We start from the raw sequence: 24,435 nt of genomic DNA on the forward strand, positions 1-24,435 counted from the left end.
TTATACCTCACACAAACCATTTCAGAGCTGAAAAATGAAAATTATTTCAGAATTTTAGGCTGCACTCCCAAACTTTAAGGAAGATCTCTATTTCATTCTTTCAAGTGATTTTTACCAATCTTGCTCTGAGCCCATTTATCAGGAATGAATCACAGACCTTATCAGGAGACCTTCAGCTATATGGAGCAAGCAAATTCTGCCCCTTTCCTTCTCTCCCTCAAGAGACCTCAAGTGTTGTGTTACAGGGTGTAGTTGATTTTGCTTTATTTCCTGAATAAAATATTTCCTGTAAATAAAACTTACAAGTAGTTACACAGGATCTTCTTGAGTTGCATACTTAACCTTTACCTAATTCAACAGCTACATTTAAAGAATTAGATGAAGCATAATCCTTTGCTGTAGCACTTGTTTAAAAATCTTGGTAGAGTCAATGAGTACAGTCTTTGTAACAATGAAGAGGGCGCACACAGCTACATAAGAATGACATGCACAGCCAGTGCAACAAAAAAGAAGTGTTTATTAACAAAGTAAAACAAACGTGGGATATCTGGCTCATTAAAAATTTCCTGTCAACATTGAATGATATTTCAGTAGCAGGCACTGTAATTTAATGTCTGGTAACAGTGGTTGACTTGTATATCACTCCTGTTGTGCTATACAAATACAGCTTGAATAACTACTTATTATGTCAAAAAGAACAACTAAAGCTATATTTTTCTACTTCTGATTTTTCCCTATACATTCTTGCTAGCTTTCAGAATTGTGCTTCTTGGAGTTGAGAAGCCTAGAACACAGTCATTTGGAATTGACAGCGCATACACAGAAACTATAAAAAAATAGGTTTTCTCTTCAAATTTTACAGAAACATTTTAAAAATGTTTGAATAAATCAGCTGAACAGCAACTGTCTATATGTATTCCAGATAGAAACTCAAACACTCAAATTAAGCAATATTTTGATTTTACAACCCAGCTAACATATTACATATAACATATACAACATATAACCATTTACAATTTCCTACAATACTATAAAGTGAACTTATACCACTAAAATAACATGTAGAAATATTTTTTAAAAATGGCCAAACTTGCATATTCTCAAGTGTTGCTATAGAAAAAAATCCCCAAAGGCATTAGCCCAGATTATGAGCACATTAAAATAAATCCTTTTAGAACTTACATAGTTCCCTTTACTAAACCAAGTTACTTGTTTTCTCCCACTACAGTTACAAATAGAGGTAAGTGGGGCTCAGTCAGAGTAAGCAACTTGTTTCAATTAAGTTACAAACTAGACTTTTTAAAGTAGACTGTAAATTAAAGTGCCATTTCTTTGGATATACACAATGGAATACTAAGTAATGTTTAGCAAATTAAAGAACACTGCAGGTTCACAAATATTTTAAGTTGCTCAGATGTTAAATGTGATCTTTTATATTCAGGCAAGGGTGTACAAGAACTTTGGTACAACTGTTGTAGAAGTGCTTATTCTTACTGCTTTCTTTCAAAAGTCCCTGATTTGCTCATAATTCATGTGTGTACAGTAGATACCATTTCTGCATCCTTTGGCGACAGTGCTTTATTCAGTGGTGGAGGCTTGTAGAAATACACTGCCAGGACCACAAAGACGATTGTGATGATTTTGCAAGCAGCACCTGAATGCAAAGAATAAAAGAGTCCTTATTGCATTCACCTCCAGTAGCAAAATGTGTTTCAGTCATTTATAAAGTTTCACATGAGGAGTTACACTGTAAGACTCTGAAATGCACAGCATCCATTTAAATGTATTTTACATGAACTGCAAAGGGCAGGTAAAGGCAGTCTTCCAACCGAACTTCACTGGCCTGAGAGTTTCTGTTTGCAGCAGCTGTTGCCTTTGCTTCAGTTTTGTATTTCCTCACACCATTCTAGCCTGAAGTGCAAATCATTCCTTGTTTCAGTACTGTCATTTGCTGTATCAATGGTCTCTTTTCCACAATCTAGAACTTCCCACATAGAGTGCCTGTTAAGAGTTCTCTCATCAGCTACCTTAAAAAGGTTACATGGAGATGTTTGTGCAACCTGGGGGGCCAAGGGGATAGGGCAAACAGGAGGGATTGTATTGTATCATAAACATGCCTGGGAGATACTGAAACCTGGCCTTGTGACCACTGCTTTTTCAGTTTCAGGATTAGATATTGGTACTTCAGTTTATGCACTGTAAGTACCTAGAAGACATGACAAGTACAGTTATCACAGATGCAAGCTTAGCCTGTCTTCTCTCCCACAGGCACACACAGTTCCCGCAGTTGAAGGGAACAGACTGTTAAACAAGTTGGGAATTTTTTTTTACCAGTGTTCAGAGATAGTTACAAGAACTTTATATACTTTAGAGAAAAGAACTGAAATATGACAAGAAGAAGAAAGCTCCTCAGACCTTAAGCTTTCAACACACAACCCAGATAACTACAGAATGGTTTGGGTTGGAAGGGAACCTAAAGATCATCTAGTTCCAGCCACCTGCAGAGACACCTTCCACTGGATCAGGTTGCTCAGAGCCCCATCCAGCTTGGCCTTGAACACTTCCAGGGATGGAGCATCCACAACTTGTCTGGACAACCTGTTCCAGTGCCTGGTCACCCTCTCTCTCAGTAAAGAGCTGCTTCCTAATATTTAACCGAAACCCACCCTCTATGAGTTTAAATCCACTACCCATTGTTCCATCACTACACTCCCTGACAGAGTCCCTCTCCATCCTTCTTGTAGGCTCCCCTTCAGGTACTGAAAGGCCACAATAAGGTCACTCTGGAGTCTTCTCTTTCCTAGGATGACCAATCCCAATTCTCTCAGCCTCTTCTTTATAGGAGAGGTCCATCCCTCTAATCATCTTTGTGTCCCTAATCATCTTGATAGCCAGACTGAGATGGGTGCCAGTCCCTTAAAATTCAGTACATAAAGTGTGACAATGAAGGAAAATTAAAGAGTAAAACTCTTTTGTACTATTATTTAAAATATTTTCTAAGTAACCTTTAAAGAGTCACTTAATGTTGTCTTTCTCCTTGCACAATATTTTGCTTTTTATTATTTATGAAAAAAAATTTAAAACACTACTGCTAAAGATTAAAAGTGTAAGGTTCTGTTTTAAAATAATTCCCATCTAGCAGTCAGGGTCAGTATATCTATTACCTTGTACACAGACTTAATATAAAGAAATTACTTACTCATGCCCATCAGCAGATAAACTACTCTTTCATTATCATATACCCAGCAGGCTCCTTTAGTTTCACATTCATCGATATCCCACAGAGTACAACTGCTGTCTATAGAAACACCAAACAAAATTGGCCCAGGAATAGTACCTAAAAAATACAGTAAAATGTTAGAATGTTTGAATTACTTGGAACAGTCTTACCTGGTCTTTGTGCATACAGTGAAATGCCAAACTGGTGGGAAAGATAAAAAGGGAGAACCAAACACTAAACAGAACATTTTAAACAAAGTCATGGGGCTCATACTACATAGCAAGTGTGCACCTAAACATTGCTCTCAGTTAACAGGTAAGATGCATAGAGTGCCAGTTAATTCTTTATACAGCTCTCACTTTATTAAGCAAGAAGTTTGTTCAAAGACTTGAGTTTTTTAAAGCTTCCTCAGTTTTCATTGAAAAAAAAAAGTGATTTAAATCAGGGGTGAAAGCAGCTAATCAAGGAAGCAGGATTTTAACTAATAGTCTTTCTTCAGATCATATTCATTAACCTGTTCCAAATGCAGAGAACTAAAATATTATTATATTAGTATTTTCAGCTACTTATTTCTTCCCATCCCTCAGATGTAGCCAAGCTTCCAGGAAAAAACTTCACAAAAAAAAGAAAAAAAAAAAAAGCACAGTGTTTAAAATTATTCCTGTGTAGATTTTATTAGATCTGTGTGATTTTTGTTACAGTAGTGTTTTATAGAGTACAAGTGTCTTGCATCCAGGTATAGCCAATTTTATAATGAACACCCCAGTTACATCACTGTATATCTACCTAACCTACCCAAGCCTTAAATTGTCCTAGAGCTAACAAATAGCTATGTCCTCACTAGGTCTTCTGCCTAGAACCTCTGTGTGATTCCTCAAGCCTACAGCAGCTGCTAAGTAATGCTGTTAGTTGCTGCAGTTCTTCAGTCATAGCACAGGTAGTGCAAAAAGTTCTATCACTCCACAGTGAAATTAGGAGTCAAGACTAACATAAATATCTTAACTTTGAGTAAAATGAAACAGAGAAGCCCCCTCATATAATACCCAACACTACCTCCCAGCTAATTTTTACCTGCGAGGATGTTTGCTTTTATTATGCTGCATTAGTAGAATGACTTAGATTAATTGAGGTTTCAACTGGTAGAGCAAAGCAGAACTCGCACTTAGATATTTGATTTCAAAGGAGAAGGAATGGCTGCAGTACTAAATGCTGACATAAAAGTCAAATAAGTAACCATGTCTTGTCCCAGTCTTGAATTAAATATGCCTTTTAAAAACTGTCTATTACTAAAGCAAGAATTTAAAATATGCCAGAGAAAATTCAGGTCAGTGTGGATCAGAATATACCTACATTTAGTTTTGTTTTGTTTTTTAAGGTGATTCATCTGTCTTATTGAGATGCTGAAGATGCTTAGATTTAGAAGTGTTATATTTCCCATGTTAAAACTCAGTAATTATTTATGTATAAGTGTCTACAAATTCAATAAATGCCAAAATTAGCCAAAGGAATTTTAAAGGAAGGGAGGGGAGGGAAGACTCCATCTATCCACTTTGAAATATACTGGCATGGCCAATAAGAATACAAGTGTATGACAGTCACTTTCTTTAAACTTCTGGATCTTCAGATGTTAACTACGTGAAGCTGTTTTCTATTACATCAGTTTTTCTTATCTCAACCTTCTTAATAGACCTTCTTCTGGGGAAAATAACAGCAGGTGCCTTTTGCTGAATGACAGTTACCTGTATCTGGTTTGTGCTGATAAGAACAAGAAAGGCTACAACGAGCACAAATGCCCTATTTAACAAGGAATTTGAATCCAGATGGTACCTTACAACAAGTGTATCCTATAAGCCAATGACAGGCTGCTTCAAGCTCCTCTGAAAGCTTCTTAATGCATTATTTAAAAGTCTAGAAAAAAATGTCAAATAAGAAGATTATTCAGAGGCAAATGTTTCAACAAGAAAATCGTACCCAGTAGTCGTAGAAACACTAACTGTACTCCAAGAGCAAATGACCGCTGTTTATGTGGCACACACCTGTAACAAGATTTGCAGTTTAAGGAATAGTAAACAAGTTTTAACTGTTTCATTTCTCTGCTGTGTCCCTCAGTGAATATGCCTTAGTTTAGAAATCCAGCCTGCAGAACAAGTAACAAAACTATTTCAAATGCTGTTTAGACAAAAGACTGAGAAAAATCCCATAGCCCATCAAAAAATTTTAGATTTAACTAGTTTAACAAGCAGTATAAATAAAAAGGTAGCTTGCTCCCAGCACCCTGATATACTGTCGAATTTTTTTTCCATAGAACAACCAAGGAAATCAAAAAGTGCTAGATTGTAATCCTGAGCTCCTAAAGAAGCACTAAATGAATTGAGACCAGGCTTCAGCAGAGCACATGTTGTATTCTCATAACCTTTGCATATAATTACGTGACATTACAATTAAACCATTCTGGCCTATGCTATACAAATCAATATAGTGATTTAGTAAGTAGCAAAATTTACCTCCTTACCTCTTCCCCATTTTTTTCAGATATTTCTCTGGGAACAAACATGTTTTCAGGACAGTGTCCTAACGATACTACTATAAAGGCTAAATACAACCTAATTTGCTTAATTTATACAATTTAGTTTCAGAACTATTTTCTTTAATAAACTGTAACATGTCTTTTCTTTAATAAACTTTATCAGTATTGAAAAATATCATATTTACACATTCAGAAGTTATTTTCACATTCTGGATTATCTATGAGGATTAGTCACATATCAAAACATCAAAGATGAGCAGTTATAGCAGTCAGTGTTAGGACCCCAATACCCAAAAGGCAGGTAAGGAAAGGAGAATGAGTTTTACATCATGCAGGTCATTATATCTAGCAGTAGAACACTGTCATGAGCATGTGAGTTTACATTTAAAGTTGCATAAAATAGGCCAGCTGAAAAGATATCAGAATATACTGTAAAACTTATCTGACATTTAGCTATTTAAATTACGTTTTGAACATTTAAACTACTCTATCGTCCTTTCTTCCATAAAAACAGTCTCACTATTTTAGCTGAAGTGTGAAAGTAATCAAATATCCAAATGCTGCTGCTTAGAATTATCAAAATAAAACTACACCAGTTCAGTTTTGAAGATAATGCAACACTTCACATTATTCTGCCCCCGCACTAATATGACAAGGTGTTAATTCCAAATTTACACCTACCCTGAACAGGAGGCTATTACAAGGCACTGCTGCAGTATATCATTTATGTCCTCAAGCCCCTGCCAAAGAGCATCTAGCCACAACTTCACAAAGCATCATGTGTATTTTGCATGTATGCGTATGCATCATGGGTATTTTCTCTCTACAAGTATTAGAGGTACAAGTCAGACTTCATCGTACAGGAAAACAGCCCTACACCCAGAATGAGGACCACATTGTAAAAAAAAAAAACAAAAACAAACCAACAAACCAAACACCAAAATCAATAGTCTAGCTTTCACGTGTATCAGTTTCAGCGATTTGAAAGACAGCCAAACCACTGATAAACATACATGCTATCACATTTTATATTTGTGACCACCATATATACAACATCAACATCATGAAAGGTAGTCCATAGACTTTGACAGGTCAATTTTTCAAGCCAGAACTCTGAACTGAGACAGGAAACAAAAGCTGAGAATGCAAGACTGGTTTTTTTATTCTTTTCTTGATACAATTTGAAGACCTGACACTACTGATACACAGACTAGTCAAACATTTTCTTCATCCAAACACATGGCATATTTATTCCTTCTTGCTTTAACTAAAACAGTCAAGAGTGCTCCCATAAGGATTTTGATAGAAACAGGCAAATTTTAATAGATTCAAACCATATCTACTAATCAAATGTAATTAAAGAGAGAGTGAACAGTTGTATGACTCTCCTCTCTTTCAAGTACTGCCTGCTTACTACATAGAGTACTTAGACTAATGCACAAGGTATTTCCTGTTGAAGTACACATTCCAAAGCAAAACAAATAAAAATACTTCACTGATCCGAGCTTTCAGAAGAATGCTACCTGTCTTTCAGCCCAGAAAACGTACCTGAGAATGGCCACAGTTGTTGGAGTAACAGCCATAAATGTAAAAACAACAGCAAAAAAGAAGATCGTCAAGAATATAGGTAAAAATCTGCATTGTGTTGGACATTTCCCAGAGATAGCTTCAAAGAGAAAGTCTTCTGAACCATTTTCTCTTATTGGTTTCCCAATACAGGAACAGTTGTGGTATATCTACAAATATAGAAGACAAAATTTAGTCCAAGAAAGACACAAAATGACATTATTTTGGTAAAAATTCATTGGGTCTGCATCAGACAAGAATAAACCTTGACCCTACTATAAGGGAAACAGTCCATTTCCTGATGACACTAACCCTAATTTTTAAAAGTAGTTCATCAGAACTTGACTGATCCATCTCACCTGAGCAAAAGTTATTATTACTTTTTTGACCTAAAAAGACAGTGACAGTCTCCATTTTGTAGCAAGTTTTTACCTACAAGCATAAAAACCCCCTTGAAACTAAAGATTTTAAAGTTAAAGGCAAATCATATGCAGGGAGAGAGGTGAGCTCTACTCTTAAGACTTAAGCAGGAAAGACTAGAAGCTATATTGGACTGCTTTTGTAAGTAGGGGAACAACTGGAACATGCACTTCTTTTAAATCCACACAAGTTTGTTTTCTAAGAAAAAAAACCCATGCCAGTGAAATGTGAAGTTTTCATAGCAAGCAGAAGTCAGTCTCCTATAGTTTCTTATGGATAATACCTCCTCATTTAACACTGTCCTCTTCTGATATAAAAAGTATCTAGGGGATTGCATGTCTTTAGAATCTTCCTACAGTCCTCCCACATCCCTGCTCAAGAGTTTGTTATACTAGTAGAGACAAGCACAGAAAGCCTCTGAGTTCTGGAAGGGCTTGATAACCAGCCAATTTCATGGCTTACCATTCCTGCATCAGGGGCAACTGACATTCAAGTTTTAAAAACTTCACAGAAGCAGTATTAAACTCTAGTTTAATATCTAGTAGAAAAGAACTGTAGGTAATGTCAAAACAGTTGCTGATTTCTAGTTTTCTGATTGACAATTCTATTTAAGTACATTTAGATTTACCTCATTTTCAGCATCAGAATGTCTAGTAGAAGTAATACTTGCAAAATTACACGACCACACAAGTGAGAAACACTGTGACTGACCAATAAACTCCTACCAGGGAAGAAGCTCAGAGGAGATGGGAAAGAGGGATATGCCCAGGAAGTTCACAGAACAATGCAGACTGTGAATGACCAGAGCTGTTGCAAAGAATGCCATACAGAAAAGAAACAGCTGTGACAGCTGAGTCAATCAACCAATGGTGTAAATGGTTCTCCCTGAGTTCATTAAGAGAGTGGGAATGTTTCTCTGAATTAGCCAGACCAGCATGGGGAGCTGGGAAGTGTGGCTCAGCCCAACATAAAGCATAAAAAGCCAGACAACTACCAGAAAAAAATCAGAGAGCAATAGGCTTGAGCTGGCTTCATATGCCTTCCCAACAACTGAGGAAGCCCAGCATTGTGACAGTGAACACATTAGAGAGCAGCAACAGTAGTCACACTGGTACCATAACTGAACTATGTATTGCAATTGGTGTATTTTGCTAAAGGTAACTTACATTTGTGTTATGTTTTTAGCATATTTTGCACCACTCTGCTAAATCATAAATCCCATGTAACATCAACTGTTATCAAGTAAATTTGGTATTAAACATTACACCTCTACAGGTGGAATGTCTAAGAGCACCTGGTCAGAGTGTACTGGACTGTGACACATATCAGTATTCATTCCACTTAAACTCGTAAGTTAAAAAAAACCAACAGTTTTTCTTGTAGTGACTACGACTTAGATTCATAAATACTGCAATTTCTTGTCATACTAAGGGAAGGATGCTTTTGAAATACAATGCATTTTGCAGGAAACCAGAACAGAACAGACCATGTCAGCTATATTCATTGCATAAAGTACCTTTGTCATGTTGCTATCAACAAGATATGATTTGCATCCTGCAAAACAGGGAGAAAAGTATTGAACTCGATCCCTGCCACACACTGGGTAGTACATAGAGCGCAAACATCCACAGTTAGCGTTGCATGGTGCTGTCAAGTTACGCAGCATGCCTGTTCTGAAAAGCAGAAGTTAACAGGCTTTTAATAAAGTAATTGAAAAACAAAAGATACATAAATAAGTACAGCAGGATTTACAGCATAATAAATCTCAAAGTATTTAAGTCAGGTTATTGATGCACTTGATTATTTTAAAAGTTATATTCATAGTAGCTACATCTCCAGGAATTTTTAGTTATTGTGCACCTAGTTGGTTTTATGCTATTATTCCTTCCATAGATTATCCCTGCAGTTTCCATTCACAAAACAGATCACAAAATTCTGCATATCAGCCCAATTCTTATCTTATACCACCTTCTCCCTCCCACACACTTCGGTACTTGAATTTCTTCAATTTACAATTTTAAGAAAAAAAAGTACAAGATTAAAAACACTATTTGGTGTTGTTTATTCTTTTGATCATATTCCAAGGTTTCGCCCCATTTTTGATTCAAGTCCAGTTGCAAACCCAATGCATTTTTACTATTTTTAAGACTGCTATGCAGGCATCTAAATTGTACAAGCACCAAGACAACTGCATATGCTAACCGCAGAGTTCAATGACATAGAAACTAGTCTTATTACACCCCGAAGACCCGAAACATTTTTTTCCTGGCTGTTTGGGGAATAACTAATGAATAACAGAGCTAAATTAAACTCTTGCTTACTATATCTACTCTCATTTTAGGCATTTACTTCCAATAACAGGCCATAGTCTAGTTGTATTTGAAGTAGTCCCACAATGTTATTAGTATGAAAAATCAGTTTGAGATGTGTGAGGATTGCCTTGAGGTGTAACTAGAGAGAATAAAAAACACCCTTTGATTTTCTAATAGTAGTTCATTAATAAGTAAAGAAGTTTAACAGGTTAAGAGTTCCATCACCTAAAATCAGGATTCCGACACTGCCAGTAGTTTAAATATTGTACTGTAAAATAAAAGTTCCACATTAATTATATAAAAGCAGGTTTCTCCATAAGAATTTAAGATAGTAAAAATACTAGTAGGAGAAAATTTATCTAGGAATTAAGCTGAAAACTTACATGAATTCAAATTGCAAATGGAATATTAGGGATATCATAACTATATATAGAATCCATTTGGTTGTAGTACAGTGTAATCTTTCTAAATTACATTAGTGCTTTAAGCCTAAGCAAACTAACTGTCATTCTTCTATGTACAAAGAATTAACTATGGTGCACCATAAGCAAATTCACTAATTACAAATTTGTTCATACAGTGCCTTGTTAGCCTGCAAGGTACACAAAGGCTAGAAATATTTAATCAATTAAATGTGCAGACAATGTCTCTCTTCCCCGACCTTCAAAGAGGGATTGAACATTTAGGTATGTATGGTCAGAGAAAAACATTGAAAAAAGATACCACTGCTTTTCTAAAGCCTAGCAGATGAGACCATTAAATGCTCTTTAAAAACTCTATCAGTTGGGTGTTCTTTCACAGCAAAGGAATCCCAAAGACACGTGGAAATGAACAGAACTACATAAACAGTTAATGCATTTCTCTTCCTTTAAGTTTTCAATGAAATATTGGGCAATTAAATTTGGCAAAAACAATTCTTTTGAAGTGCTTGTTAAAACAAAATAAGCCATGCTAGTTCTGCTGATAGCCTAATTTAGTAATGAACAGTGTTACTACAAACTGTGTACTATTTCCACTAACACATGTACTCAAAAGTGAATCTGTACTGGTATGGTTCTGGAACTAAGCCTACAAAAGCTTTCCTCACTCCTCTAGGTTATTTCTCAATAGAAGGAGAATGCTTGCGATGAAGGATTTCTTTAAATTCTCCACAAAAATGAATCTGATTAAGTTTCCAAGTCAGTTCTCAGAGCAGTTTCATAATTTATTCTTTCAGAACCATTTGTTCAGTAGTATAAGCAAGAGTCAGACACTTGGCTCTACTTCCACAAGCTTATACAGTTTCAGAACTGGCACTGTATTAGTGCCACTAACTATTCTGATGCAGGTCACATGTATATAGTGACCAGTATATAGTATAGTTCAACATTTAACATTGAATTAACTAAAACTAAACCACTTTTTATAATGGATACTGAGGCAAGAGAGTTATTTCAGAACTGGTTATCTCCAAATTGCTGTAGACAAGCAGTCTTCAGCAACAGTTAATGTACATAACTGACAAAGCAACGCAAAACTGTTAAATACAAGTTAACTGTGTTTAACTTCAGATGAAAATTAGTTCAGCTCTACCTTTTGTCAGCTGCTCATTATCATACAACCTGTTCACGTTATATTTTCTAGACCACCTCTTCAGTATTCAATTGATGAATACAGATTCTTTTGCACAGTATGTAACTACAACCTTTTTAAAACCAAAGTCTGAATTCTGGTTTTCACAGTCCTGAATTGTTTGGGTCATCTTGCTGCTAGAATTTTTTCTGACACTGAAGCAGAGCCATATTTTATGCATCAGATTTCAACAGTGGTCTTTAAATATATTGTCAATTTTTACAGCAAGTTGTAAAGACCAAATCTGAATGAGTGGTAAGTTTATTTTTCTTTTGGTCACCAATATATAAAACTTTGTTTATTCACTTTGCATACCTTCTGGAAAAGGAAATACATATTAATTATTGAGGTATCATGACATTACATTTCTACTTTCTACCACTTTGCATGTGCATTGGAGGTTACAAAAGCAATATGCGCCCAAACCCATCTTCTGCATTTTCATGGTAACTTCATGCTATTGCAGCAGTAAAGTGCAATACTCCTCTTGCCCACCCTATTTAGGTTTCAATGTTTTTTTCCACGGGAGGAGAACTTTCAGATTATGCTTTTGCACAAGATAATGGTACCTAACTCTTGTCTAAAACGGGGGACTGGGGAAAACAATACAAAGGTACAGGGAAGTTATTCAGTCAGTTGCTCGTTATTATGACTTTTCCAAATGGTAGCTAGCAGCCCCTAGGTACCAGCCTAGTAGAGTTATTTTGCATAGCACTATCTGGCTCTTTGGCAGACCCTCAAATAGCTGGAGTTGCCTCTGGCTCTGTTAATTAACGACAGAGTAACCAACTGCTTGACAGTAGAGTTTTAGAACACCAATGCTTTTAAACACTGCCTGTGCTACAGAAGTTTGTACTATTTAGAACTATAAGAATTGAAACATTATGATCTTCTACTTATTTCTTTAACAAAGTATGACTGGGCATTTTCTACAATACAGTGTCTACAGTGGTGATTTGATCACATTCAGTTATTCATTTTATTCAAGTATGGACCTAAAACTTCAGTATTTAAAGAAAGTTTATCCTTGCAAACATTTCTTTTTTATTTTGTTTCCTTTTGCTTTCACTTTTCTGACTTCTTTTCCTTCAGTGCCCTACTGGCTTCCAGAGTAAATTTTGTTCACAGCAACAGGAAGAATTTATCCTAGAATTTCTTACAATTACTACAAATATCTAAAAATGAGTGATAGACTACATTCTCATTAGGAAGCAGAATTATGTTGTTTAAGGGAAAGTAAAGTACATTGAGTTTAGAGAATTCTTTTGTATACATGCTAGCCAAAAATATTTTAAGTGTGTTTCAATTAACCATGTTACTCCACCAGTTTTGGTCTCAAATTTTGTCACTGAGTTATTCTCTCTTTGCATTAAGTTTCTACCTCTATCAGCCATTAGACCAGAAAAAAAAAAAAAAAAGAAAGGCCCCTTTGCACAAGGAGGCCAAGTGCCCTAGAACTTGATGCTACAATCATGTCTTTGCTCTCCTAGCGAAAAACTTGCAATTAGTGTGAGTTGCAGTGCACTTCCGTGTCCTTTCACAAAATTGACAACTCCTTCCCGGAACAAACTGTTTAGATTATCCAGAGTTGATTAAATGAAACAAGATACAAAATACTCTACTTTTAGCAATACAAAATTAGGTGTAGTCAATGCCATGCGCCTACCACACCTAAAATTGTTACAGAAGCTGAGATTTGTGTCAAGTAGGGCTTGACTGCTCAGAACATTTTGCAGGCAAGGCATCCATACCTTCTCTCATCTATTACATGAAGATTCCAAAACAAAGCTTTATAAAGTTGCATAAAACATTTCACATTCATACATAGAAGCAAAATATGACATTTTAAAAGGATTTATATTCTACGATGTAACCTTTTTATTTTAAACATTAACACCAAACCCCATAGTGCATTAAAATATATTTACCCATTATATGTTTCAGAGACACCTGCGAAAGGTTCATTCCTGCATTTGGCAAATAAAAAGACTGTGTTTAATAGCAGGGCCACTGAACAAGTGCTTATCATGAACTTGATTATGCTTTTCAAATCCATTTTGCACTTGGAAACCAAGATGCCACTTATGACTTGGCCTAGTACTGCTGCTGGAACTAATACAAGTCCTAGAGGAAAACAAGACACAAAAATGCAAGACATAATTGTGAAGCAATTAAGAGTGCAATTTTATACTAAGAAAAAAAAAATCAAAACAGTTACCTGTAAATTGCAGTCCACATGATGTCATTTTCAAACTATACTATCAGAATCTGACTGCATGAGTCATTTATTCTATTCTTACATGACCTTTAGCCTTTCCAGAAGCTTACCTTGACAGCATAATTTACAGCTGTCCAAAACCCGACTTCACCACAGTCAAACTCGATGCCTTAGGAGTACTATATACTGGGCAGGAATCCCTGAACACCAGTAGGCCTTTTCACTTCAGAAAATATAAAATGCCCATTCACTGCTTCAGTGTCTTTTTTCACATGTCCATATGTGAAAAATTTCAACACATTTCTTTGCTATACATGTGTACTGAACTTGTTACTAAAAGAACATAACCACTATTATACAAGAGACAGCACAAGAAGCAATGAGGCATCTACTGAAAGATTTAAAGAAATCTAGGTCAGTGAGTCAGTTTTGCTGTCCGAGGCCATATAGTCCACAATGATTTATCCTCTTTGCTCTATTAGTACTCCAGATAAATAACTGGGCATTTCTACTTGGCTAACCTACAAAATAACACAGAATTCAGTATAACTTGCACTGACCCGAGACAGCTAACTTCAGAGACAGTTCAAGTACAGTGGCAAAACTGCACAGGTCACAATCAATCATAGTCAAAGGTAGTTTTAGTAGTTTTCACGGTCATTGGTAACAGACTAGCTAGCTCAGTTCAGGTACAGACAGCTTTCAACATTAGCGTAGCCATTTCTTTAAAGTTGTGCATTTAATAAGCCCTATCGATATTTTCAACTCAAAGGCATCCAGATAAGGTCTGTGGACATAAAATGCAACACTCAGTTTTCTGCTTCACCCCTGGTTATTGTTTAACAATTGAGTATGTATTCCAATCTATTTCTATGCAAAATTTGAAGATACTTTGTTCTGAAGCCAGGAATAGTGACAGTACTATATCTAATATTGTCCAGAGTGGTAAGTCAGTCAGTCAGAAAGTCTCTCCCAAACATATCTGTTGGAGAAAGAGCAGCTCAGCTACCTCATCCTTATATTGCAGCACTCTACAGCTTGGCAAGACATGTTTAGAAACATTGAGTCTGCCATACTGCAAGCATCTGTGGGACATTATGGACATGTCTGCCTTGATCTGGTTGCTGTTCTTGGGAAGAAGTTGTGTCAGAGTGAATCATGGCACCATACTGAGCGCAGCTCTTCCACCCAATTTTTCTGTTTCTCTAATACTCAGCTTTTCATAGAATTCTGCCTATTACTTTTCCATATCAGATAATAGGAATAAGTGACAGTAAGCCAACTACAGAAGCTGTTACATAATTGTTTTATAACATATCCTGATTAGTCATTTTATTGTAAATAAATCTCACTGTAACATTATTGCAGAATTGAAGAAGAGAGGGGAAGAGACAACCCCTTATTTGCAATAAGCACTGCTTTATTTCCAACTGCCATTTATCTTGATTGCTTTAGTGGGACTAAGATACTAATGCTACTTCACCTGATTTTAAGTAAGGAAAATTAAATGTTTTTCACCAAGAATAAGAAAGGAATAAACTACAGTCTCATCAGCACATAAATTTCTCATTCTACTTCTAATATGAGATTGACAGTCTTCAAAAAACCTACAGACAAGTAGATTTGCACCCTTGATGAATTAAGTTTAAGTTAACAAGTATTAACTTATACATTAAAACTTAAGTTTTCACAAAGCAGGCAAGAATAACAAAAATACTGTTTCTGATGTGAAATTGCATTCCATGTAATCACATTTACAAATATCTCAGGCAAACAAGATACCCATATAATCTTCCACCAGGTTAATGAGGTGTCCAATACAATATATCTAAGATTTATAAATAAAAAGTCACATTACCTCCAAGAGTTGCTGAAAAACTTGATGTCTTTCCAAATTGATTTTCTATAAACTTTGGTAGAAATGTGGCAAATCCAGTGGTAACTAAAGCTTCTGAAGAACTGGCTATTATTAGACACATAAGCACTGGATTCCTCAACAGTATCTATGGAGAGAAATTATCATAATGCTCCAGAAATCATTTGATTTTGGTACCAACTAAAGTAGAAGCCACTATATTTTAAAGTAGATAGTCTAATGGAACTTCAGTAATATGCTTTTCTGCTTTAACAACCTCAGGTATCAACAAAATGAATATCTGTTATATTATCAGTAGCACTGGAGACCACTATCACAACACAATAAAGAAGCAATTACCTTTCTAAATATCTATAGATTATATAAAAAAGCATTTCATTCCTCAGAATACCAGTTTTAGCAAAGTTCAGATTTTTCTTACCAGGAGAGATATAGGAAAGTCTTTAAAATTTTTTCCAATATTCTTGATCCGAACTAGGGCCTCACTTCCATCATCATGAGTTTCAGAGACTTTTTCAGCCTGTATTTTTGCTGTTCCTACAAACAGTCATATTTATTGACAATGAAAACATTGAATACCTGTGCTCACAGACTTAATGTCCAAAGGGCAGAAAAATTCATGTTTCCTTTACTTGGAAAAAGTAGTTCAGATACTGCAGGTCTTCTTGAGTGTTTTATTGGTACAGATTTATAAAGAGATCAATAATAAATTGAAAGGAGATTTTTGTTGAAAGCATCATGCTTCCATTGGAATATCTTGGCTGCAATAAGATATTATCAGGAATATCCTAAAATCTTCAGAGTATGCTGAAGCCCATTCGATTTTTTTTTAAAGCATCCTCACACTCTCCCCTGTTCCCTACTTCATTGTTTCTTTTCCTCCATCATTTCTCTTTCAATATTAGTATACTAAGTTCCTTTGGATGCTTGGATTCCAAAGGACTCCTAGATAATATCTCTGAACAGAGATTACACTCTAAGTATCTCTCTAGAAGACTGTTCTGGGATACTTTGATTCATGCTTTATTATTCCATCCAAACTAATGAAAAAAAGAAAGACAACAGTGTATGAGTTAAGTCATTAGAGTTTCCACATTATTCTTGGTGGATAACATAGCAGCTTTAAATACAGTTCTGGGTAGTTAGATGGAAGCGTCTTCAAAATTTGACCATCAGTCTCCACATTCAGGTACCTGTTTCCAGTTCTACTGGAAAAGAACCATGGAATCCTGGAATGGTTTGGGTTGAAGGGGACATCACACCTCATATAGTTCCAACCCCCTGCCCATGGGCGGGGACACCATAAACAAGATCCTTCTTCTAGTCCATTTGCCTTATTTTAAAGGCTACATACTGGCGGGGGGGGGGAAAGTATTTAGCAGATTTTAGCCAAAGACTTAAGTTAACCAAACAATGGAATCAAAGAGGAAACATCCAGTCCAGCAGACTATAAACCGCAAGTATAAACAAATCCCTCTTCCAAACTAACTCAGTATTGCTAAACCTTTACCTGGCAGGTGCTTTGGAAACATTGAAAAAGGTATTATAAGAAGCCAAGTTGCAAAAAAGCATGCAAGAAATCCTATCCACCATGCTCCAAGCCAACGTGGGTCATCTTGATCCACCTTTGTACTGAAAAAGTAATTCAGAAAAAGCAGGTTTATCATTCTGAATTTCAATCAGCAATTTCAGACTTCATGAGCTGGAATATTTATTCTTAAAACTGATTTAACAGAAAGCCTTTTAATATTGTAATTTTCTTGTTTTCCACATGTATTAAGTTTTTTGTTTGCTTCTTTGCACATTCACAGGGTCTATTATAAAAATATTGCATTCTACCAAATATAGCTTTCATCTCATTAGTAAATGTCATTCTGATTTAGAGGCTACTCTTTGGCCCTGACTTCAAGATCCTGAAGCATTACTAAGATACTGAAAAAGCTGGGTTTAGACAGAATCTTCATAACCAATGAGTTATGTCAAAGCCAACTCTGAAGTTCAGAATGCCATTGCATTGTTCTAAAACACAGGAAATAAAAATCTAAATGAAGTTGTTGGCTTGAACAGTAGTACAGTTTATAACATTTTTTTAATAGTGGACTATTACTCAACCTGTTAGATTTTCTCACAAGATTTTTGCCAGGAGTTAAGCAGCACTATCCTACCTCTCATATTGCAACTCAGGGAAACTTTCTGCACAAGAAATCAATAGGTGCAGTTTAACACTAAACAAGCAACTAAACAGAAGACAAAGCATTTTTTGTTACTCAGGTTTAAAATAGCCAATATCTGAAAAGCTAGAACTAAATATTTGCACTGTAGAGGAACTTGCACGCATAATGGAGTCACACTACTCCCTGTGGGAAGTACTTCACTTACTTGAAGCCGTTATGAGTGCAACTTGCTTACAAATCAATGAAGCTCTTGCTAATGCAGTATTTTCTGAACAAAAACTCTTTCTCACAGGAAGAAAAGCTGAAGATTTCAATTAAAATTATTAGGAAAAGAAAATAGAAAGCAATAAATTCAGTTGTATCTTGCCTTTCTGGGATCTGGATATCAATATAAACATTAAGCAGTTGCCCTCCTACAACATATCCAATAGCAGGACCCAGCAGAGACATGGCATAGGCAATTCCTAGAAGAGAAAATACATCGAGTCCACCATAACTTAAGCTTTTTTTTTTAAAGCTTTCTTAAATCAACTTCAGATCAAAATTCCATAATTCAACTTGTTCTTTTCACTCTCATTACTTCAACTACAGCATGAAGAAGACAAAATTTATACTTGTGCCTCAACAAGGAAATTTGCAGCTCTCATTAAAAGCTGCAACTCAGAGGTTCAGCAAAAAACATCTCACTGACTGCATCTTCAAGTATTATTAGACTGCCATTTGCACCTACCTCTTGTGCCTACATTCAAGAGCTAGCTAAGGAAAAAGTTGAAGTGAAAGTATGAGCACCAGTTGTTAACAGTACATGACCAAAATCTTTAAGAATCTAGTTCTTGATATTTTTCAGTCTTAAGTATTTTTACATCTTTCAAGACTAAAAGACAAGGTTCCATTAAAATGTCTGACTGGAGTAATATCTGCCTTAAAACACAAAGCCAAGGCTCTTGACAGTGTCTGACAGCACTAAAAAAAACAAAACAAACAAACAAAAAAACCAACACACAAATACCGACAACAACAACACACATCAACAAAAATCCAGACACACCATCTAAAAAAAAACAGCCAAAAAATAAAACATGCCACCAAACAAAAACAAACCCTAACCTGCAAAGTAGCAGATGTAACCGTATCCTGCTAAAAAGTACAAGACTTTTTCAATATCACAATAGTCTCCCTGACCTACCACAGATTTCTGTGGCAGTTTAGCACTCACTGCTATCAGGAGCACTCTGCAGATTAAGGTTTGCAACTAACAGAAACAAGATCTGAAATAATTAGTAAACATGCATTCTTACTGCTGATATTCTATGTTGCTTCCCCAGGTTGAAGAATCTGGATTTCTGATGTTTCCAAAATGTCTGGATCCTGAGTACTTAGTATTAATTTCACTCTAGTTAGATGGCAAAAGGAAATGATGGGGGAGGCAGGAAGGTGAGAAGGGTGCGAGAGGGGAAACCAATGCAAAAGTGACACCCAAGTCAAAATAAATACTGAGTAAACATATCCCAGGTTTTCCTGTATTTTGGAAATAGTGACATGCCTATCAGAACTTTCTAAGTTCACATTCATTCTACAGAATTTCAAACTAAGCTTAAAAGATGCCTATTTCCTCTTACACATCACTCAGTTTAAATACCATTTGCAATTGCTTAACTTTTCAGTGGCTTTAGTTGTTGATGTCCCAGTTCAGCAAGAGCAGAACAGTCCTCATGAAAATGCACCCAGTTTACAAGAGAAAGAAATTATCAACTTTTGAGTTGCAAGCCTATAGTCAAAGATGCTAGCAGCTATTTACAGAAAGTTTTAGGGTTTTTTTTGTTTTTTGCTGCCTTGTATAAGCCTTATTGCATTAGGCAAGGCAACACAATATACTTTAAATCCTTAATACACTGCATAAAAGCAAGAAAAAGAATTAAGGCTTAAGGTAGCTACCTGCCCACTCACTTGTATTTCAGTTTAATTATATTAGGCAGAATACACTGCTCTTCTGAACTCAGATACCTGAAGATTGTACATACATTAGTTTATTGTACTCGTCTTTTTTAAGTATGAAGACTGACATAATTCTCCTAAGTTTTCAGGTCACTACTTAATCCCCCAATCATGCAGACAGCCCTAATTATGCTCTATTTATTTCATTGGCTCCAGGGGCAGGGATGGGGGGAGGGAAATGAAAAAAAAAGTACAATATCAGCAAAAATAAAACCCATTTTTGTTATTTTAGATTTATCATATGCAACTATTGTATTTGTTGGCATCAAATGAAGTGGCTTGCCTGGAACAAATGTGCAAGACTTGTATGCAAATAGGTGATGATTTCAATTTTGCCCCATAAAATCAAGTCTGGAAACAAGTTCAGGAATCTGAGGTGCCTTGAATTCCTCCTACAAGTTATCAGTATAGCTAAAATGCTTCTATCAGCTTACACACAAAATGTGAGGAAGCAAATATCTTTAAACCCATAGAAAACACACTTCAACTACAATGAACTTGGCAGTAAAAATGCACACAACCCAGAGAATGATGACTGAAAAAAGTTAAAAACTACTGCTAGTTTTTAAACAACCCTAACCCTAAAGCAATACTATGGCTTTGAATGAAGGAAAGATACTTCCAGTATGTCCTCCTAAAGTGCCAGATTTGTACGTGGCTAGAGAACTGCACTGATCACACAATGCACAGCACTGTCTCCGTACTGAGCGGACAGCTTACTAACAGAAGGTAAGTAAATAAAATTGTTAAAGGATACAATGTGACCTAGCTACTGACTAATTGATATGCAATATTTTTCAACACCTGTGACACTAAAAAGCAAGTTTTTGCTACAGCCTATTCTGTTGTTAACAGACAGGCTACATTAACCACAACCATTTTCAGTTACTGACATCAAAAAGTAACAGGAGATGTGCTCAAAGTAACTTTATCAGGCTCTACAAAATAAAACTTGAAAAGACTTGATACTTCAAGCAGACTAATACCTAAATTGCACAGTAACTGATGTAGAAACACTTTATGCACATAAGTAAACAATTACAAGATTTTTGGAGTAATTCATAAAAGCATTTGGAAGGTATTGTAGTTTATGATCAACCCAGACGATATGTTATATACAGTTTAAAAGTTACCTATATAAAGGGAAGATTTGTGTTTTGGGACACTATCATCAATAAAAGCTGTTCCCAAAGTATACAGCGGCGTTCCTCCAACTCCCAGCAGCAGCTGTCCCAGAATGAAGACATACATATAATTGTGATGTGAAGACTTCATGCTGGCATTGCAAGTTATATTAGCAGACACGGTTTCTGGAGCTTGACAAGTGTCTGAAAAACAGAGATAACAAGACTTTATAATTCTGATACCCAGCTCATCACAGTCTAGCTGAAGAAAAATCTGTACTGAAAGCTAAACTACAAATGAAGTGCTGTTATGTCAGGCTCCCACTTCAATTTTCACACCTATTAAGGTATCCCATACGGCAGTGCCAAGGTTTATGTGCCCCAAAAGAAATACTATCATGGCTTGGTTCTTATTTCCTCACCAGGAAGGTAAGATGAATGAAATAGCCTTATTAAAATGCTTTGCCTTGTTGAAAGCATTACTGATCAGATTTACGGAAAAAAAAAAACAAACAAACAACCATCTGTCAAATGGTCATTCCACAGGTTGTGAATACTCCTGGGTAACACACTTCATTTTGTTCTTGTATGTTATAATGATTCTAAGGAGCACTAACAACTTCCACTCAATTGACAGACCAGCCTGAGCAACCTAAGGAAAGCTGGACTGCTAGAAAGTGCAGTCAGGCACTAGCAAAGATAATCCTCCCTTCTCATTCACTCTTGAGAAATGTTTCCTTAGGAGAAAAGAAAACCCACCCTGAAAACCTACACCATTACCTCTCATAGAGCACACACACTGCCACCTCTCCAGAACAAGTGGTTAAGGTAAAGCCTCTCTACCTAAGCACACAAAGAGGAAAGCAGTGGTGCAGCAGTGTAAGGTTGTGTCTGCTCCTGTATTGTTTGGCACTACAAGGAGGGAAGAGAAAAGAGGAACTGATGACAGGGAGTATGTGTTCTCTTCTCCTTCCCCTTGCTATCACTGCACTTTCAGTAAGAGTGCCAAGTGATGAGATAAAAGAGAGGCATGTTTCTTTTTTTCCGTAGAAGAGCATGAAACCTTAAGAACAACAACAAACTCATCAGTTTTGTGGGAATAAGCCACACTGAACAGACATATGAAAACATCCTTCAGATGCAACAAGCAGACTGATTCATTCACACTACTTTGCCACAAAATTACTACATTTTTTTTTTCTTCCTCAGGTCCTTTTACATTTTAAAACACTTTTTACTTAAGCAAAGAAAGGGCAAGCTCAATCCACACTTTGAGCTCACAAAACAAAGTACAAGGCAGTCCTTGCCACACAGCAGATATTTAAACAAACTGTCTACACTGATGTTATAAATACATCCATGGACTTTACCATTACTCCCTGTAGCTCACAACAGGTGATACAGTGCTGTTACACAGAAACAGGCCAACATAAGGGATAATAAAACCTCACATCAAGAGGAGGAGTCAAAGATTTCCTTCCTTTGCACTTAAGAAGAATCCTGGGTAATTTGTCCCAGTGTTTGACTGTCTTCACAATGAAATTATCTTCCTTGTGTCAAGTGAAAAACTACTATTCATGTTTGCTGTGAAAGACATATTGAAATATGTTTAAATTTTTAAAACAAAATCCGAGACAGAAGTTTAAAGGTACACTGCTTATAGCATCTGCAGTTTTCACAGTCCCCTCTGCCATCTCTGATTAATCAAATTCGGCTGCTTCTGCTACGGACACACCACCAGGTGGAGCCCCTGACTGCACATATCGGAGCCAGCTGAGGCACCGGCGACTCTGCAACCTGGAAAAGTTCAGAACAGCTGGTCACACCTAGGCTACAAACCGGAGTCTGAAGCCTTTCTGGAGATTAGAAAAGAAATGTTTGCTATGGCTAAAAAATTTTAATAATAGGGAGACCATTCATTAACAACTTCTTCAATATGAAACTAAACGACTTCTAAAAAGTGGTATTAGGATAAATAAACAATCAAGTCGTTTTGTAGAGTAGGATATGTATATACTCAGAATAAAAGTAAATTAATATCCCAAGGTAAAACAGTAAGTTCCATGAAGTCTGTAAGCCTTACACTGGAGGTTATATGTATTTTGTATTCCAGTCTAGATCTATTTATTAGCCTGGCAGCCATATTAAAAATTGCACTGAACTGTACTTGAAATTATCCTGCAGGTAAAACTCATTGTAGTGACATACAGCAGACAAACATAAATAATCAAGTAACCAACTAGTAAAACGAGCTGTTCAGAAATAAATTAGGTGGTAGATTTTAATACAAAGCATCAAATAAAAGTTTTATAGAAACTTTAGTATTTTTTATTAACTACTCATTCAAACAAATAATCAAAAAGGAAGGTCTTAGGGGTGTGGTGCTATTAAATTCCACAACCAATTGTATAGTTAAGATGCTTCATCAACATCAGAACTAAACCAGCTAAACCAGACATCCCATGATCCTGTACTTGACAGTTAAAGGATGCCATTGCACAGCACCTGAAGATTTATGTTGACTCTGTCACAGTGCAAACGTTCGTTCCCTACACTTAGTCATTTATCTTTAATAGTGTTTTGTTTAAGTCAGCTAAGTCTTTCACCACAGTCCCAGCATAGGCACCTGCATTACAACAGTCAAAACAGCAGGAATGTTGTCAGCTGACAGTGTCATGGTGAAGGAGACACATTCCTTTTGAAATCAAGAAGTGGTGGGGAATTTTTAAAAGTCCATGTAGAACATCTTCCTAATGAAGCACCAACATCTACATCCATGTAGATGTCTGATAAAACAGTAACATATTCTTTGAGATCTCAACTACAGTTGTTTGAAAGGAAAGAGATCAGTTGTGATAGTTGGTCTTCTCTCCCACACTATCAGTATCTTGTTTCAATTAAAAAAACCCCTGCAATCAGGTTAAAACATATATCAAATTCAGCTTCCCTTCCATACTACAGTGAAGGAGGAAGTACAATACTGAAACCAAAATTGTAGAGAAATGGGACTGTAACAGAGCCAGGAGCAAGTAACCTGTTGCCCCTCTATTAAAAGGTAGCAAATAATCATCTGCTCACAGCCCTCAAACACTGAAGACCGTTTTCTTTTGGCCTTGTTCAGTTAAATGTTCAATTAACTTCCATTACAGATCCTCATTTATTAGATAGGGGAAAAATAGCTTACCAAACTTGTTTAACTAATGTCTGGACAGCTTATGCAAGTGTATGACATGATCAACACTAAAGAAATTGAGAATCAAAACCTTTCATCAGGTTGCTTAACATCTACTGATTTTTTTAAGTGAGCACACTAGTATGCTTAGTCATTGGAGGCATAAGTCTGGTTGAACATTGCAATAATAATTAAGATTAAGTCATCCTGCTTTAAACAT

The 24,435-nt window shown here is 36.1% G+C and overlaps 1 protein-coding gene across 1 annotated transcript in view; it reads right to left on the bottom strand.

Annotated features, from left to right (window-relative positions):
- Positions 1 to 497: 497 nt before the first annotated feature.
- Positions 498 to 24,435, bottom strand: part of SLCO4C1 (solute carrier organic anion transporter family member 4C1) — a 29,693-nt gene continuing 5,755 nt past the window's right edge. Inside the window, exons 3-13 of the mRNA XM_051782614.1 lie at positions 21,053 to 21,247; positions 18,292 to 18,388; positions 17,261 to 17,382; positions 16,172 to 16,287; positions 15,733 to 15,877; positions 13,585 to 13,780; positions 9,250 to 9,406; positions 7,296 to 7,483; positions 5,192 to 5,256; positions 3,200 to 3,337; positions 498 to 1,654 (exon numbers count right to left, since the gene is read on the bottom strand). Of these exons, the coding sequence (XP_051638574.1) occupies positions 1,530 to 1,654; positions 3,200 to 3,337; positions 5,192 to 5,256; positions 7,296 to 7,483; positions 9,250 to 9,406; positions 13,585 to 13,780; positions 15,733 to 15,877; positions 16,172 to 16,287; positions 17,261 to 17,382; positions 18,292 to 18,388; positions 21,053 to 21,247 (1,544 nt within the window). The 3' untranslated portion in view covers positions 498 to 1,529. The remainder of the gene's footprint in view (positions 1,655 to 3,199; positions 3,338 to 5,191; positions 5,257 to 7,295; positions 7,484 to 9,249; positions 9,407 to 13,584; positions 13,781 to 15,732; positions 15,878 to 16,171; positions 16,288 to 17,260; positions 17,383 to 18,291; positions 18,389 to 21,052; positions 21,248 to 24,435) is intronic.

This window comes from Manacus candei, unplaced genomic scaffold, assembly GCF_025592945.1.
Source record: "Manacus candei isolate 608988 ecotype Guabito, Panama unplaced genomic scaffold, ASM2559294v1 h1tg000016l, whole genome shotgun sequence".
Classification (NCBI taxonomy): domain Eukaryota; kingdom Metazoa; phylum Chordata; class Aves; order Passeriformes; family Pipridae; genus Manacus; species Manacus candei.